This window comes from Lithobates pipiens, unplaced genomic scaffold, assembly GCF_037356315.1.
Source record: "Lithobates pipiens isolate NorthernLeopardFrog02 unplaced genomic scaffold, aLitPip1_a1.2 Scaffold_62, whole genome shotgun sequence".
In the NCBI taxonomy this organism is placed as follows: Eukaryota; Metazoa; Chordata; class Amphibia; order Anura; family Ranidae; genus Lithobates; species Lithobates pipiens.
The window spans coordinates 2,358,826-2,378,346 of record NW_027507884.1 but is presented as its reverse complement, the minus strand read 5'-3'; the positions used below and the strand labels follow the sequence as shown (position 1 = coordinate 2,378,346).

At 44.3% G+C, this 19,521-nt stretch overlaps 1 protein-coding gene across 1 annotated transcript in view; it reads left to right on the top strand.

The window, feature by feature from the left end:
• The window catches only part of LOC143958869 (coagulation factor XIII B chain-like), a 143,881-nt gene that overhangs the window by 51,056 nt on the left and 73,304 nt on the right, over positions 1-19,521 (top strand). Inside the window, 2 exon segments of the mRNA XM_077467851.1 lie at positions 539-706; positions 14,256-14,447. Coding sequence (XP_077323977.1) covers positions 539-706; positions 14,256-14,447 — 360 coding nt within the window.

The following is a 19,521-nucleotide window of genomic DNA, read 5'->3' as shown; positions in this document are numbered from 1 at the left end:
TTCAGACGAAAACTAAATTCCGAAACAAAATATTTCAGTGTGTACATGTCTAGCGATCAGTGCTATAAATATGCACTGATTACTGTGTAAATGTCACTGGCAGGGAAGGGATTAACATTAGGGGGCAATCAAGGGGTTAACTGTGTGTTACCTGGGTGTGTTCTAACTGTATGGGGATATGAATGACTAGGAGAGGAGACAGATTGTTGTTCCTACTTAGTAGGAACACACAATCTGTCTCCTCTCCTCTGACAGGACAGGGATTTGTGTGTTTACACACACATATGCCCGTGCTGGCTCTCATGCACGCGATCGCACATGGCCGGCGGCAATCGCGACCACTGGCCACGTGCAGTGGGTGAGCGCACGTCCCTCCGACGGCGCGTCCTCTGGCGGCATTTAAAAATTACATTAAATGATGTATTGATGATTACAGAGCTGCATTCATTTTTATTTAATCTTTTATAACTTTTTTTTTTAATCTGTAATTATAACCTGCATTATATATTTCATTATTCTTTTTTTTTCTTTTTTTTAGGGACCTGTGACCCTCCTGAGATTTCAAATGGGAAACTGATTCCTAAACAAGATCGCTATGATGTTGGCTCTTCAATAAATATAGAGTGTGAAGAGCTTTATGTACACAATGGGCAGAAGGATGCAATATGCGAAGATGGTCACTGGAGGGAGCTACCACAGTGCCTCAGTAAGTTCTACAGTACTAGAAGTCGCGTTGAATCATGTTACCACTGGTAGACCTGAATGCATCAGCGATCATTTTTATTGGCTTACTTGGTAGCTACAAGATTTTAAAGTGGTTGGAAACCTCAGACATGAAATACGAGCAAAGCATATTCCTCTATAGTGTGTGCTTGTCTCAACTAAGAACTCTAAGTATTTAATTATTTCTGTCTGTTGCCTCGTTCCTGTGCTATCAGCATGAATCAATTCTGATGGGTTTTCCTGACACCAACAGAAAAAAAGGTGACAGGGAGGGAGCTCCAGCACACAAAACTAAACTGTACCAGGAAGAGGGGTACAATTCAAGTACCACACAATTTTTATAGACTTCCTGACCTCTCCAAACCTTCCACCACCTTGACAAAATTTAATTTATGGGTGTTTGATGGGTGATTACTTTCGATTGGAGATAGTTCGGTGGTTATCTTCTAGCATTTGCACACACAGCATTTTGATATTCATATTTTGTTTTTAGATCTCTTTAGGTAATTCTCAAATTTTGCTATCTATGTGGGACCCTTCTCTTGAGACTGTAGATCTATTTATTTTTTTCTCTTAGGTATGGAGTATATTTTTGGGAGAAGAAATAGATGTTGAGATCAAGTCAGCCCTAAGTGGTGATCAAAATGGGTCTGAAAATAAAAGTAAGGAAATAAGAAGACGTTTTAAGATCCATAACAAATTATTAACCACTTGCCGACTACCGCATGTATATATATATACGTCGAAAGAATGGCATAGCTGGGCAAATGGGCGTACAGGTACGTCCTTTTGAATTTGCCGCCGCGTGGTCACGTGCGTGCCGCCGCGCGTGGGACCCTGCTGGAAGCTGTGTGAGTAGGATCGCGGGTCCCGCAGACGCAATCGCTGCGGGGATACCCGTGATCGTCTCACGGAGCTGAAGAACGGGGAGATGCTAATGTAAACAAGCATCTCCCCATTCTGCCTAGCGATACTGTCACTGACCATAGCTCCCTGTGATCGGGAGCTATGATCAGTGAAGTGTCATTTGTAGCCATGCCCCCCCAACAGTTAGAATCACTCCCCCGGACACACTTAACCCCTCCGTAGCCCACTAGTGGTTAACCCCTTCACTGCCAGTGACATTTTTACAGAAATCAATGCAGTTTTTTTAGCATTGATCGCTGTATTAAAGCCAATGGTCCCAAAAATGTGTCCAAATTGTCCGCTGTGTCCATCATAATGTCACAGCCACAATAAAAAAAATCGCTAATCAAGCCATTACTAGTAAAAAAAAAATATATATATATTAATAAACATGCCATAAAACTAACTCCTATTTTGTAGACGCTATAACTTTTGCGCAAACCAATCGATAAATCAATCAATCAATAAACGCTTTTTTTTTTTTTTTACCAAAAATATGTAGAAGAAGCCTAAACTGAGGAAATTTTATTTTTTTTATACATTTTTGGGGATATTTATTCTAGTAAAAAATAATGCGTTTTTTTCAAAATTGTCGCTAAAAAACGCAGAGGTGATTAAATACCACCAAAAGAAAGCTCTATTTGTGGTGAAAAAAGGACGTCAATTTTGTTTGGGAGCCACGTTGTATGACCGCGCAATTGTCAGTTAAAGCGACACAGTGCCGAATCGCAAAAAGTGCTCTAGTCTTTGGCCAGCAAAATGGGCAGGGGCTTAAGCGGTTTAATAAAACATTTAAATTGTAAAAGGGATGGGGATCATCCATTGGCAGGCAGAGGTCATCCATTGATCGGCAGCTGTCATCCGTTGATCGGCAGCTGCCATCTATTGGCCGGCGGGTCTGATCCATTGGCCAGCGGGGGTCATCCATTGGCCAGCGGGGGTCATCCATTGGCAGGCAGAGATCATCCATTGACCGGCGGGTGTGATCCATTGGCCGGCGGGTGTGATCCATTGGCCGGTTTATTCTAGTAAAAAATAATGCGTTTTTTTCCAAATTGTCGCTCTATTTTTGTTTATAGCGCAAAAAATTAAAAACGCAGAGGTGATCAAATACCACCAAAAGAAAGCTCTATTTGTGGGGAAAAAAGGATGTCAATTTTATTTGGGAGCCACGTTGTATGACCGCGCAATTGTCAGTTAAAGCGGCGCAGTGCCGAATCACAAAAAGTGCTCTGGTCTTTGGCCAGCAAAATGGGCCCGGGCTTAAGCGGTTTAATAAAACATTTAAATCGTAAATGGGATGTATCTTTTTTGGAGATTTATATTACACAGAAGATAATCCCAAGAGGTTTGAGAGACAGAGTTATTCTTGTGGAACACTTGCATAATGATAGTTTTATTCCGAAATGGAAAGAACTCTGTATATCCCATGGTATAGATTTAACCCCTTCCCGCGAGCGTACGCAGATCTGCGTACTCGGTTTCCGGGGGGTATACCGGGATGATGCCCGCACCTGCAGGCATCATCCCGGTACCGTTTTTTACAGCGGGCGATTGGCTTTCCAGCCATAACAACCGATGCGGCTAAAAGCCGCTCGGCTGTTATGCCGGAGGAGCGGGAGGGGACGCCCCCCCCTCTCGCCGCTGTTAGCGGTGCTCCCGCTCGATCGGGAGCACCGATTAGCGATCCGTCGGCTCTGGCTGCTGGGGAGGAACTGGAACGAAGCCGTAATCGGCTTCGTTCCAGTCTCCTCATCGTAAACACGGAAGCGACGTCATGACGTCACTTCCCGTTTACTTGGCTGCCAATGGCGCCGGTTTTAAAAAAATATCCGGTATTCAGAATCGCCGTTTTCGGCGATCTGAATACATTGAAGTGTAAAGGAGGGGTGGGGGGTCTTTTAGACCCCCCATCCCTCCATAAAGAGTACCTGTCACCACCTATTACTGTCACAAGGGATGTTTACATTCCTTGTGACAGCAATAAAAGTGATCAAATTTTTATTTTTATTTTTAAAACAATTTAGTCATTTTAAAATAAATAAAATAAAAAAAAAAATAAAAAAAAAAATTTCAAAGCGCCCGCCGCCCCCGCGAGCTCGCGAAGCAAAGAAAACGCATACGGAAGTCACGCCCGCGTATGTAAACGGTGTTCAAATCACACATGTGAGGTATCGCCGCGATCGTCAGAGCGAGAGCAATAATTCTAGCAGTAGACCTCCTCTGTAACGCTAACCTGGTAACCGTAAAAAAAAATTTAAAGCGTCGCCTATTGAGATTTTTAGGTACCGTACTTTGTCATCAATCTACAAGTGCGCGCAATTATAAAGTGTGACATGTTTGGTATCTATTTAATTGGCGTAACATTATCTTTCACATTACGCAAAAAAATTGGGCTAATTTTACTGTTTTGTTTTTTTTATTCATGAAAGTGTCCCTTTTCCCAAAAAGTTGCGTTTAAAACACCACTGCGCAAATACCGTGTGACATAAAATATTTCAACAATCGCCGTTTTATTCTCTAGAGCCTCTGCTAAAAAAATATATATAATGTTTGTTCCAAGTAATTTTCTAGCAAAAAATATGGATTTTAACTTGTAAACACCAAATTCCAAAAATAGGCTTAGTCATGAAAGGGTTCATTAAGTTAATTGTAGAAGAGGAGAGAGATCAATTAGAGGATTTAAAAACTGATAGATCGAAGCAGTCTAGATCTAAACCCTTTTAAAGAAGAAGAAGAATTTATTAAACAAAATGACATGGTCAAAAAAGAGATAGATAAAGTACAAAGAAAACTGAAGATAACAAAACAATCCAAATTTAGAAGGGATCTCCTTCACTGGGAAAGAGGGGATATTTTTGATCTTCCTTCACAAAAAGGTAGAAATAGACCCAGACATAGACAATTTAGATCATTATTCTCCAATTCTGAAACAGATATAGCCACCAGTGAAACTGATAATGATGGTCCCACTGGCTCAGTCACTTTTTTAGATCAGAAAGAGGACAGTTCACTGTCCTCGGTCAGAAACCCCCAGGAAAGAACAGGCATTCTAAATCAGGGTTTCTCAACCAGGGTTCCGTGGAACCCTTGGGTTCCTCTAGAAGTTGCTAGGGGTTCCCTGAACAATGGTCAATTTCTGCCTCTCAGGTAAGTTCTCAAGGACACCATTGATCTTTTTAGTTATCTGTAAGGGTGTAAATAATTATTCCCAATAACCACAAGTGTAAGGACCATTCTTCTCATTGACCATCACACTAACGTATGATGAGTTGTAGATTTTTTATTTTTAGCAGGGGTTCCCCAAGAACGGAAAATAATTTCCAGGGTTCCTCTGTGTCGAAAAAGGTTGAGAAAGGCTGATCTAAAGACAAAGAAAAAGACACAAAAAGAGATAGAAAAAGAAAACATAGATTGCAAAAACAAGACAAGGAGTCAGCGAAGAAGAACCTCAATTGTGACTCTCTGCTAGGATGCTCGGATAATAAAGGGATTAAGCTATCTTCCTTCTCCCTAAAAGAGCAACACTTACAAATTTTAAAAAGAGGATTATCTTTTTCATCGAAACAGAACATGCAGGAATTCACTTTGTTTTAAGATATAAATATCTTCCTACCCAAGGTACTCTTTCGCTATTTACATGAGAATAAAGACAAGAGGTCATGTATCCGTGTGTCGTGTGCTGTTGAGCTGCCACAAGGAGAGTTGGCAAGAGCCTGGATCTGTCATACTGGCATGAATTTCATACCACAATGACGGATCTCACAAGCTGACACCTGCAAGCGTAACTATGCAATGAACTATCACTGTGCATCCTTTTTTCTTCGTGTGGCAATGAGATTGTTTGATGGGAGATTTACATAGGATCTGTTTATGCTTGACCCTTGATTTCTTGCCACTTCCTCAATGCTACAGCTTGTTGCATAAGGTGTTTACCATCATTCCCTCTATTTCCCTGGATTTTGGTTCATATGTTCATGTGACATTAGTATCATTATTCACGGCCTATGGGAAAGCACCATACACATTTATGTAATTTTGTTCCAGCCATGGTATACAGCCCCATGGATTTATAAGTGTAGCGGTGACACTTTGGACAAAGTGTCATTCATGTGTAAATTTATTTTTTAGCCTCAGAACAGTAATGGGGTTCTGAGTGTTAATTATGTAGGTTAACTTTGACATCAGTTTGGCTGGGCTGTGTTGGAGTTCTGCCTGGTCATGTGTACAGTAAGGTGCACATAACAGGCCAGAACCAGGCCTGGTTGGACGTATTGGGTATCAGCTTTCTCTGAGCCAATCAGTGGGTGTGCCAGGCCCCGCTGAGGAGTCTGGGGAGGGGTACTTAAGATGTTGAGGTCACGTGTTAGGTGTGGTTCATTCACGAGGCCCTAGCGGTCTGTTCCTGATTCTGGACCGGGGTAGCCCTGCGAGGGGTCCCTCTCACGGGAGCGTTCGTCGCTCCGCAACATGCTTCGGTTGGCTAACCCCAATAGACCCGCCTAGTCTGGGGTAGGGATCCGTCTGTTCCCGAGTCTTAAAACCGGCTGGTCCGAGGTGCAGTAACTGAGGGAGGATTCAAGGCATCCGGGTGTGCTCTCGGCTTGGAGGGGCACCGCAGCTCGTGCAAGTGACCGAGGGAGGACTCTTCTCTTCAGAGGAGGGCCAACAAGCTGACATCCTGACTAGAGATTTGTTCAGCCTTGAAGTGCCCAGCTGCGACTGGCTACTCTGTGGGTGGTACTAGAGACTTCTTATATCTGCAGTTCAAGGTGCCTGAGTTTCTTCACCCTTGCCCTCTGTTTCCATACGAGACTTCTATTGTTGGATGTTACCCCTGCAAATAAAAACCTTTCAAAAGGACTTTATTGGTGTCAGCGTCCGAAGCCTGGGAACCCCTAGACGTGGAAGAACCAGCCAAGCGGAGGTAGCCGGTAAGCCCAAAAGTTAAGGCCGCCCTGCAAAGGGTTATGGCCGCTACATACGGTAAGTCTGCAATAATTGATTGCTACTCCATTATTACCAGAGTTACAGGGCTACCCAGCCACCGGTGCCTGCCAGAGCCTCCAATTTATTATATGCTCTATTTATGACTTGATAATTATATATGTGGATGCATGGATGGTATCTAGACATTGATATGCTATAGACAACATTGTCTTTTTAGATGGTGGAAGGTGGAGGTTTTGTTTATTTAATTTGTTCCATTGGTTACCATATAATTAAACTTTTGCAATTTTAGATTTTGTCTCTCTATTTATTGTGGTACTATTTCCCTGTGGCTCAATTGTGTGGTACTTGAATAGTACCCCTCTTCCTGGTACAGTTCTGTTTTTTTTCATATGCTGGCCTTTGCCACTGAGCCCCACTCCTATTTTGGAGTTAGTGGATGAGTATCAAGTGGTACCGTTTTGTACCTCTCATATATTTTTGGCTCCCAACAATTTTAGTATTTTTTTTAGCTCCAGCACACTGAGATTGACAGCCTCAGCTCTCTTCTTGTGAGCTGTGTGAAGGAGGGTGTGTCCCTTCCCTCCAATCATCTCTCGGAGCTCTCGTCACTGAGCTCTGCAGTGTGTAATTTCAGGTCTCTGCCCTCTTTTTTTCTAACAGCTCAGACAAGCAGTATAAATTCTTGCCTTTCAAGGACTGTAGAGAAGAGAAGACGGCTGATAAACAAGTACAAACTATAGGATGATTTGTTTCATCTGAGGCCGGTCACTTCACTGGGTATATGGAACAGTTTACAACCAGGCGCCCTTGTGATCACATGGGAAGCTGTCTTAAAACATTCAGCTGGGGGGGCGTGGCTTGGAGCTCGGAGTGGATGGCAGCAGGCTAGAGGAGCTCCGTTATACCCTCAGCCCTGACAGCGCAATATCCACCATAACCACCGGAGATCATGAGCAGACCCACCCGCCACAACTCTGGAAGCCGCTCCCGTCGTTCCACACCAACACCGGGCACCAGGAGCATCCCGGACATCTTTAAAACACCGCCCCGCCGCAGCAAGGCCCTATCCAAGATGGCGCTGCCTCATGGTGAGGACGAGTTCAGCGAGGATTCCCAATCCGCATATGAGGAGGAGGTAAGGGAAGCACAGGCGGACCACCCTCTCACCCTCACAGACATGATGAAGATAGCCGCAGATATTAAGGGCACTTTTTCATCCGCCATCACGGAACTGAAGGCGGACGTTTTGTCTATTTCAGAAAAGCTAGAGAGAGTGGAGAGGGCTGGCACTCACCGAGACAAAGCTATAGCACGCCTGGACAAAATCACTGACTAGCACACGGCCCATCTCATCGCAATGAACAGACAGTTGGAGGATTTGGACAATAGGGGGAGAAGGAACAACATTAGGGTGCGAGGCATCCCGGAGTCGGTTGAAGCCAGCAACATCCCTTCTGCTCTCCAATATGTGTTTAATGAACTGCTGGAACGCCAAACCGACACCCCAATTGACTTTGTGCGGGCTCACAGAGCCCTGAGAGCCAGGCCTGCCGAGGCGGCCCCCCCACGAGATGTGATCTGTTGCCTCTCGGACTTTAAATTGAAAGAGGACATTATGGCGAAAGCAAGGCGCAATGCCCACATCACATTTAATGACACTGAAATCTCCATTTTCCAGGATCTCTCTCCCATTACTTTGAGCAACAGGCGTGCGTTGCGCCCCCTGCTGGAGGCCTTACGGAGACAAAATATCCCCTACAAGTGGAAATTTCCCTTTGCTTTGAATGTGACTTACTCGGGCAGACAATTGTACTTACGCACCCCTGACGATCTACCAGGTTTTTGCCAGGACATTCAAATACCCTTGATTGAGCTTCCTGACTGGTACAGGGACTTTCACTACGCACCTGCTTCTCAAGCCTCTCAGGGATCCCCCCATTCTACCCCCTCGAAGCCTCCGCACAAAAGGGGGAAGTTCCTGAAACAACCTATCCCAGGCTCCAGCGCTACTCCACGACGCTCCTCCGCGCCTAGAGCCCTACAGATGAATCCGGATCCAGAATAAGGTTAGTTCGGCTATGGATGCTCCGCCCGAATTTTAGTGTTTAGGGACGGCTAAGACCAGACGAGCACCTCTTCGGATACAAGTTTTTCGTTTTAATGTTCGCTGACAGTGGATAATCTTTTTGCTTACTTCCTTGGTTTCTGGCATCTTTTCTTTTCGTTCATACGGTTGGTTCGTTTTGTCTTTTGGCTTACTCACCTATAGGAGAACGGCTGCTGATCGTACAGGGGCCTACCGTTCGGAAGCACGAAGGGCTCAAACTGATTTGTTTTTCTTTTAAATTTTGTACCCTTGCAAAGTGGCCCTGAGTGGTCAGGCCTTAAAGACACATTACCCCAACATATACTGGAGATGGACTTGTTACCTGCGCAAATGCGGCCCATGACTTGACGTCGCCTGACTTCTGCATGCCGAGCTTGGAGACAAGTCGTCTTGTTATGCTTTTATTGATGGATGTCGTGACCCGCGGCAGCGGTCAGCTGAACTGACTATTACAGGTGCCACATGGTGGCGTTATTCTGTTTTTTCCCGCTACCGGGAACTATGGTTATGGTGATATTTATATATTATACTTTGGTTAAGTTTTAGCGTGTTAAACATAGGGCTGGGGGGGTGCGGAGAGCAGCAGATACTTTGGAACAGACCACTTATCCCGGATTGTCTGGGATCTGGACTGTTGACGTTGTTCTGGGTGTTACTCCCACTACCCCCACAAGGGGCACCGTGGGTTGGCCCCGTGATTGACTTTCCTAGCTAGCTAGGGTTGTCGTCCGGTAGGTCATTTCACGGCCCCACTTCTTAGAAACCACCTCTGGGGACTGCTCTCCAGAGGCTAATTACCAGTTCTCTTGACCCACTTCCTTGGTGTCGGTTACCACACTTTCCTTCTTCCTCTCCCCTCCTCTCTTTCCTGCCCCCCCCTCTGCTCCCCCTGCCTCCTGTGGCTTTCTCCTTGCTCCCCTCCTTCACCTCTTTTTTCTGATTCTCATTTTCTCTCTCCTTTACTCGACTCCCTTCCTGCTACACAATGATTTACTCTGCTCTAGGTGGGAATCCTACCGTAATTTCGCACAACGTGCGTGGTCTCAATACTCCACAAAAACGGTCGCAATTGTTGCGCCACTTGGGGAAGGGGAGACCGTCCTTTGTGTTTTTACAGGAAACACATTTCAGGGCTAGTGAGATCCCTAAATTGACGAACCAATGCTTCCCTAAAGCTTTTCATGCAGCTAGCCCTGACTCGAAAACTAAAGGGGTCTCGATCCTGCTGGGGCGAGACTCTGGCTTCGAGCTCACTCAGCAAATGGCAGATCCTGAGGGACGGTTCCTCTTCCTCAAGGGAACGGTGGGGGAGCTCCCTGTCACGCTGGTGAATGTCTACTTCCCAAATGTAGCACATGTGAGTTTTTGTCAGAAGTTGATTGATGAGCTTTCTGGGTTTGCCGCGGGGTGCATAATCCTGGGGGGGGATTTCAATATCTCGTTGGACCCCCTTCTGGATACTTCAGATGGCAAGTCTGCAATTTCATATCGCAAACTTAAAAAGATAAGATCTCTGCTGCATTCTATGGCACTGATGGACTCATGGCGGGTCAAGCACCCCCAGGGTAGAGATTTCACTTATTTTTCAGCTATCCACAACAAATACACTCGCATAGACTTTTTATTTCTGACACAAAGGGACCTACCCACTATACTAGACGCACGCATTGGGACGAGATCGGTGTCTGATCACGCGCCGATCTCCCTGACCTTAACACTACGGCCGACCCGTCGACAGACGAGTAGCTGGCGACTTAACCCAGCATTGTTGACGGACCCCACGACCTTGGAACAGATAAGGGAGACTATACAACACTATTTCAGTGAAAATACGACTGCTGACGTTTCCCATATGACTGTTTGGGAGGCACACAAATGTGTCCTTAGGGGCAGACTGATGGGCCTGGCAGCACAGAAGAAAAGGGTAGCGGAACAGGACTTAAAGGATGCTTTTGCAAGAGTGAGGGTTCTAGAAGCACAACACAAGAGATCAGTGGCGGTGTTACTGGCTGATGACCTTTTGCTGGCACGCAGGACTCTCCAGGAGAAGTTAGACCTACAGGCCAAGCGGATCGTGTTCTTCCGTCGGGGCTTTTTCTACGAGCATGGCAACAAAAGTGGCAAATTTTTGGCACGAGCATTGAGGGGGGTGCGGGCCTCACATACCATCACCCAGATCAGGAACCGCGAGAATCGACTGGTTCATGATACAGACAGTATTGCGGTGGGATTTCATGGGTTTTACTCGAAGCTGTATAACATTCCCCCCCCCGCATAAGCCAGCTCAGGTGGAGGGGTCGAGACGCGAGATCATAGAACAGTACCTTCAACGCAGCGGCATGCCGGGTCTCTCGGCAGAGGATGCCGGGGAACTGGACAGGCCTATTGCAGCCTCGGAGCTCACACAAGCTATCCAATCATTGAAAACTGGGAAGAGCCCAGGCCCGGACGGCTTTTCAGCCATTTACTATAAGACCTTCGCACATCTTTTGGTGACACCCTTGTTGAGGGCCCTGAATTCTCTTCCCGAGCTCCGGGAGGTTCCACCAACCTTTAACTTGGCACACATTACGGTGCTCCCCAAGCCGGGGAAGGACCCTAGTGCCTGCTCAAGCTACCGGCCAATTTCGCTGCTCAACTTGGACATAAAGCTTCTGTCGAAAATTATAGCTACCAGGCTGAACACACTCTTGCCCGAACTGATTGGTCCGGAGCAGGCAGGCTTTATGCCCGGGAGAGAGGCCCGGGACAATGTCATCAAGGTGGTGGATCTCTTGCATTGTATGGGGGGGAGCGCTGTCGAGGGCCTTCTCCTGTCCACGGACGCGGAGAAGGCCTTCGACAGAGTGGCGTGGGACTTCATGTTCGCGGTGTGCAGGCGGGTGGGTTTTCAGACGCGACTGCTGGCTTGGCTCTTGGCGCTATACCACCGCCCGACGGCTCGTTTGAAAATAAATGGGTCTCTTTCCGAACCTGTAAGCATACGTAACGGTACGCGCCAGGGCTGCCCGTTATCACCAATATTGTTTATCCTCGTACTCGAACCATGCATTCGCATGATCAATGCAAACCCATCAATTAGTGGCCTTAGGCAGGGACTCGCACATTTCAAGCTAGCCGCCTACGCGGATGACCTTCTATTCATACTGTCCCAGCCCCACATTTCGATCCCTAATTTATTAACTGAATTTGAGTTATTTGGATACCTTTCAAATTTTAAAATTAACTGCGAGAAATCGGAGGCGCTGAACATATCCCTGGGTCCTGCGTGTCTGCAGACTGCCAAGTCTAATTGCCCCTTTAAGTGGGTAGATCACAAACTCAAATATCTGGGAATCTGGCTCACGCCCAACTCAGACAGCCTCTACACACAAAACTTCCAACCCTTTCTGAGCGACCTGCGTGCGGACCTACGGGCATGGCACGCTCACCCGTTGTCTTGGTTCGGGAGGGCGGCTGCCATTAAGATGACAATACTGCCGAGGGTACTGTATCTTTTTCACACTCTCCCCATTAAGTTGCCTAGACGGTTCTTCATCCACCTGCAAGCATTAGTGAGAAATTTTATATGGGCCAACAAGAAACCCCGAATTAATCTTTCTGCCTTGACTTTGCCGAAGGTAAAAGGGGGTATCAATCTACCAAACTTCAGATTCTACTACTATGCGACACACCTGGTTCGCATATTGGACTGGAACTGCCATGCCACGACCAAAGACTGGGTGGGATTGGAAGCTAGCCTGTCAGATACGCCATTGAGGTTCCTGCCGTGGGTAGTGAAGGAGGCTAGACCGGCCATTCTTACAACACACCCTCTGATAGGGCCAACTCTAGAAGTCTTTGGGGATACATCACGTCGGTGTGGACTGGCCTCCACGCCGGGTCCCTTGACGCCCCTGGTTCACAATTCTTCATTTGCGTCTGGGCACTCTACGGTGTCTTTCCCACATAGGGCTGATGGGACACCCACGACTGTGACACACTGCTTGGAGAGGAACAAACTTAAGACCTTTCAGGCCCTGGCGCAGGACCTACAGGCAAAACACTTCACTTACTGGCAATACAGACAGCTACATGACTATGTTCACTGCGCGACCAACAGATCGCACGTTTTGAGAGAACAAACGTGGTTCGAACAATTGTGCATCACGGGTGAACCGGTGAGAGGGGCGACATCCCTGATCTACAATTGGCTACAGACCTCCAGGACTGACCGCTCGACCAGACATAAACTAGACTGGGAGAGGTTTTTCTCCAAGATCTTTACGGACGAGCAATGGAACAATGCATGCATATTGGCACACAAATGCTCTATAAGCACTAGCACACAAGAAACAGCGTATAAAGTCTTGACGAACTGGTATCTTACACCAGCTAGACTTAATAAATGGTTCCCAGGCACGTCAGAGTCCTGCTGGAGATGTGGAGGTGCTGGAGGTGATATGTTACATATATGGTGGAACTGCCAGAGCCTAAAAGGGTTTTGGGACGGGATCTGCTCGCAGATTCGCGCCATCACGGAGACGGGCATTGACCTCACACCTGAATGCTGTTTACTCCACATCTCCAGCTACTCGTTAAGCAAATACAAAAAATCAATGGTGCGCCACTTGCTGAACGCCGCTAAGGCGATCATTCCCAGACACTGGAAGTCCACGCGTCCTCCCTCTTTGAGGGAGTGGCTGTCAGAGGTGGACTCTCTATATAAAATGGAAGAAACGGTGGCGATAGCTGCCGAACGGACTGACAAATTTCACAGACTGTGGAGACCTTGGTTTACCTTCAAATACTCAGACGCTTTTGCGAAACTTCAAAATGGTTGAATCCCTAACAGCTATACACTTATTTGTTAAGTAGTAAGATGGTCTCATGTGACATAATCTAGGCCCTACATTTCAGTTTTCAACTACTATGCATATTGGACTGGGGTTATGTGCCGGTTATAATGTAACACCTCTGCTACCGCTCTGAAGCCAGCTAGTGTACTCAGAACAAGCTATCGACAGGTTCTCGCCTTTTCTGTTCCACACCTCACCCAATATGGGGTGCGCCCTGCATTTTTCGGGTCCCGGTTCCCCTCCCCTTTTTTCTCTCCCACTCCCTCCCTCCCCCCCCACCACCTTTCCTTTTACCCCCAATCCTTTTTTCTCTCCTTTCTTCATAGACACTCAAAATTTACCCCCACCATTTGCAAGTATCTTAATACCTAGATTATCGGGGGTATGTGGTTGATTACTTCATCAGATCCCGCATTTACAGAGGTCCTGATTTATATTAGAGGGGGGTTCTCCTTTTCTTTGCTCCCTCCCCATGCTGCTTTATGTTACCAAAATATAAGGTACTCTGTAACGGTATCTAGGACTGAACGATATGTTATGTTGTGCATTGTGGGCTTGAACCCACGACTGTTCCTTAGCTTTTATTGTACTGTATTGTGATGTCAAATGCTTCAATAAACTTTTATTGGTTAAAACATTCAGCTGTTTTCCACTTAGCTAAGTACTACAGATGATTTTCTTAGATACACTTTTCCAACATAACTAAATTTGAATTTTTTTTTTTGCAGAGCCTTGTATTGTTTCCAGCAGCGGTCTGGATAAAAACCACATTGAGCTTATCTCGCCAAAAGATGCTCTTATGACACATGAGCACGGTACAGAAATAAGAGTAAAATGTAAAAGAAAATTTAAGCGCCGAGGACATTTATCGGCTTTCTGTCATGACGGAGTGATGAAGTATCAGAGATGTTTTTCTGGAAGTAAGTAGTGTGTCTTTTATACCTTAGGCCAGGCTCAAACTGATGACGGAATGCATGCAAAGCCCGATCCCTTGGCAATTTGTCTCCCAGTTTTCTCAAACCCACCCATACATCTACCAATCGCTGACTTGGCTTCATTTCAAGGGTAATTATAGATGTGGCTCTTCTGACTGCTTGTGGTGTTCCGATGTACTGCCGGGACAAGATATATGCTCCACTACAAGTGGTAAGATTTTTAAGATTGACAATTTTTATAATTGTAATACTAGTAATGTATATGTTATCACATATGGAGCATATTCCGTACAGTACGTGGGAAGAACAATTTGTAGGCTTAGGGACAGATTTTGTAAGCATTTGTGTGAGATTAAAAATAACAAATCTACCAATGTTGCCTGTCATTTTAATTCTACACATGGAGGTGATTTGTCCTTGGTACAGGTACAAATTATTGACAATGTGCAAACAACACAGAGGGGAAGGGACACTTTTCGCCTCCTTTGTAAAAGGGAGATGTTCTGGATTTTTAAACTGCAAACTAGGATACCAAATGGGTTAAACTTCAAGTGGGACATTATACACTTTTATGAATAGGATTGTTGCAGTTTGTTTGCTCTTCCCACTCAAATGTTTTAATTTACCATTTTTCTACCACACTAACACTGGTTGTTACCATATTGATTAGTAGACATGTGCACACTGAAATATTTTTTTTCGGAATTCCGTTTTCGTCCAAAAAAATAAATGTATTTAGTTACTCCCGAAATTCATTTTTTATTTATTATGTTTCCTTAAAAAATGCATTTATCCGAAAATCCGAAATAATTAAGGTCGAATCTGTCATTGAAGGCTTATGGTGTCTGTCGAATGTTCTACGAAGATTCGGCGGAGCAGCTAAATTGCAATCGCACATTTCCGGTCGAATGTTTCGCCTACAAGCTATAGTAGAATTATAATAAATGTCCACTCGCAGCGACTGCTTCGTCGAATCTTCATGTCAAATCTTTTCTCTCTATGTCGAATAATCTTGGACTAATAGCGTTAGGTTACGCACATTCAACCTTTTTTGCTATTGTCTCTATAATGTCGAATCTTTTCTCTCTATGTCGAGTCTTTTCTCTCTATGTCAAATCTTTTCTCTCTATGTCGAATCTTTTCTCTCTATGTCGAATCTCTTCTCTCTATGTCGAGTCTTTTCTCTCTATGTCAAATCTTTTCTCTCTATGTTGAATCTTTTCTCTCTATGTTGAATCTTTTCTCTCTATGTCGAGTCTTTTCTCTCTATGTCAAATCTTTTCTCTCTATGTCGAATCTTTTCTTTCTATGTCGAGTCTTTTCTCTCTATGTCGAATCTTTTCTCTCTATGTCGAGTCTTTTCTCTCTATCTCGAATCTTTTCTCTCTATGTCGAATCGTTTCTCTCTATGTTGAATCTTTTCTTTCTATGTTGAATCTTTTCTCTCTATGTTGAATCTTTTCTTTCTATGTCGAATCTTTTCTCTCTATGTCGAATAATCTTGGACTAATAAGTTATTAGGCACATTCGAGGTCACAGGTTCCATGGACACAGATCGCTATTGTCAGCGTCATGTCGAATCTCCTATCTATATCCAACTGTTTTCACAACGAAAACTAAAATAAAGCCTTTGTTTATTTGTCAGATCTTTTGGTTTTCAGATTCTGCACGTTCGTTATCGTTTCCTAAAACGATAACGAAAATACCCGAAATTTGGACGAAAATGCATTCGGACGAAAACGAATGCACGTGTCTATTGATTAGTGCCATTATTTACTTAATTTATTGGTTTTACTTTATTTGTTACAATTATGGGATTGCATCCAGTGTTTGTGTTGTTTCCTAGATGTACTCTTTGTTTCTTTTCTATACTTATAGCTGGGGCCATTGTATGTTGTGCATTGAGATGGTTAATGAACTGATTTATATGCACAACTATTGGGTTGTGGTTTATGTCATCGTCCATTTATGGTTTCCAACATAATTCATCTATGATATATGATAGATTATGGATTATATTGAAGGGTCTGAGTGGAACCTTTGGTCCCTCCCCCTTACATACACTATATATGTGCATTTCCTCTGTTGGTCTCAATATATAACATTGAGTATTTTCTCTTTTGAGACTTTTTGTTTACTATTGGAGACCTTAAGATGCTTGTATTTGTATGTACATGGATACTTTTTCAAAATACTATATCTATTGTAACCTCTCTTCTTTATTTTCACATTTTTAGGTGGGTTTACTCCTTGTCTTTTCTATATACAGTGGGGGAAATAATTATTTGACCCCCTGCAGATTTTGTAAGTTTGCCCACTTGCAAAGAAGTGATCAGTCTATCATTTTTATCATTGTTGTATTCTAAATGATAGAGACAGAATATCAACCAAAAACCCAGAAAAAAACCACATAAAACAAACACTAAAAATTAAGTGGTAGTTCAGTGAGTAAAATACTGTAAGTATTTGATCCCCAAACAAAACATGACTTAGTACTTGATGGACAAACCCTTGTTTGCACACATCTATAGAGGGATTTTGGTCCACTCTTCATTACAGATCTTCTCTAAATGCTTAAGGTTTCTTGGCTGCCTCTTGGTAACTCGAATTTGAAGCTCCCTCCATAAATTTTCTATAGGATTAAGGTCTGGAGACTGACTAGGCCACTCATGACCTTAACGTGCTTCTTCTTGAGCCACTTCTTTGTTGCCTTGGAGGAATGTTTTGAGTCATTGTCATGCTGGAAGACCCATCCACAACCCATCTTGAGTGTTCTGGATGAGGGAAGGAGGTTCTCATCCAAGATTTTACAGAACATGGCCCCGTCCATTGGCCCCTCAATGCAGCTAAGTCAGTCTGTACCTTTAGCAGAGAAATAGCCTCAAAGCATAATGTTTCCACCCTGTGCTTGACTGTAGGGATGATGTTCTTAGGGTCATAGTCAGTATTTTTCTTCCTCCAAACAACGCAAGTTGAGTTAATGCCAAAGAGCTCAATTTTGGTCTCATCTGACCACAGCACTTTCTCCCAATCCTTCTCTGAATCATTTAGATGTTCGTTGGCATGACTGTACATGTGCCATCTTGAAGAGGGTGACTTGCCGTGTTTGCAGGGTGAAAAAATGCTGACTGAAAGATTTTACCTCTGTGCTTCCCAACAAGTATTTCTCCACCAAGTACGAAGTCATGTTTTGCTTGGGGATCAAATACTTATTTTACTCACTGAACTGCAATTTATAACATTTGTTTTATATGTTTCTTCTGGATTTTTGGTTGATAGTTTATCTCTATCATTTAAAATACACATATGAAAAAAATCATAGACTGATCACTTCTTTGTAAGTGGGCAAACTTACAGAATCTACAGGGGATCAAATATTTATTTTCCCTACTGTACATGCATTTTTTAAATTATATTTTTTTATTAAGATTTAACATAACAAATAAAAAGGAGACAATTAACACTCATATCCATTATTAATCTACACATGATGGCTTAGTTTACATATACTTCTCAATGTATTTTTTTTTATTATTTTTTTACAAACTACATAATAACAATGAAATAAAATAACAAAACATAAACAAACAACCAACCACTCTGTACACTGCACTGTATATGACATGTTCCTGACCACTGCACTGTATATTACATGTTCCTGACCACTGCACTCTGTACACTGGGCTGTATGACATGTTCCTGACCACTGCACTGTATATGACATGCTCCTGACCACTGCACTCTGTACACTGCACTGTATATGACATGCACCTGACCACTGCACTCTGTACACTGCACTGTATATGACATGCTCCTGACCACTGCACTCTGTACACTGCCCTGTATATGACATGCTCCTGACCACTGAACTCTGTACACTGGGCTGTATGACATGTTCCTGACCACTACACTGTATATGACATGTTCCTGACCACTGTACTTTGTACACTGGGTTGTATGACATGTTCCTGACCACTGTACTGTATATGACATGCTCCTGACCACTGCACTCTGTACACTGAACTGTATATGACATGCTCCTGACCACTGCACTCTGTACACCGCACTGTATATGACATGTGCCTGACCACTGCACTCTGTACACTGCACTGTATATGACATGCGCCTGAACACTGCACTCTGTACACTGCACTGTATATGACATGCTCCTGACCACTGCACTCTGTACACTTCACTGTATGTGACATGCGCCTGACCACTGCACTCTGTACACTGCACTGTATATGACATGCTCCTGACCACTGCACTCTGTACACTTCACTGTATATGACATGCGCCTGACCACTGCACTCTGTACACTGCACTGTATATGACATGCTCCCAGCCTGGAGAGGAGAAAGAAGCTGTGAGGGATCCCAGGCAAGGTGAGTATAAGGGGATCGGCTGTTTTCTTGCTCTGTATTTACGTGGTGACAGCGTCTCTTCAAATCCGATATTCTTATCTCACCACGCAAAATCCAGACTGAGGGAGGGAGGGAGGGCCAGTAATGTCAGCCAATCCATGTCATTAAAAAAAAAAAAATGCTGTCAGTCTAACACTGGCTGCTTGCAGATAGAAGAGGGCAGTTGGCCTTTAATTGACAAAGGACAGTAACAATTCAGCAGCAGCATCCTTCCATACCTTTATCTCTATGATTAATGAAAGGGGAACTGCAGTCTGCTCACATCATTTGTAATAAAAACATCTTTGCCATTCTGAAGCTTCCCTCCCACCACTTTGCATGTCATTTTCTATATATACCAAGATTCCGTAGTTGCCAAATATCCTGCAGAAATCTCCCTCCACTGAGTCTGGCGGCGGCCATTTCAACTGTGGGCAGCTGAAGCTGCTGCCTGTTCACTTCCTGGATTTACACAGACACACCTCCAGCTCTGCAGCTCTCATTGGCCCTCTTATGACTCCTCCCACCCCTCCCTTCCTTCCTGGCAAACTCTCACGAGAGAGAGCTGTGCATGATGTGATAAGCCTAGGCTAATGACCAGACAAGAAACAGGAAGTGGGATGTATAGGGGATTTACTGGCAGGAAAAAAAAAAAA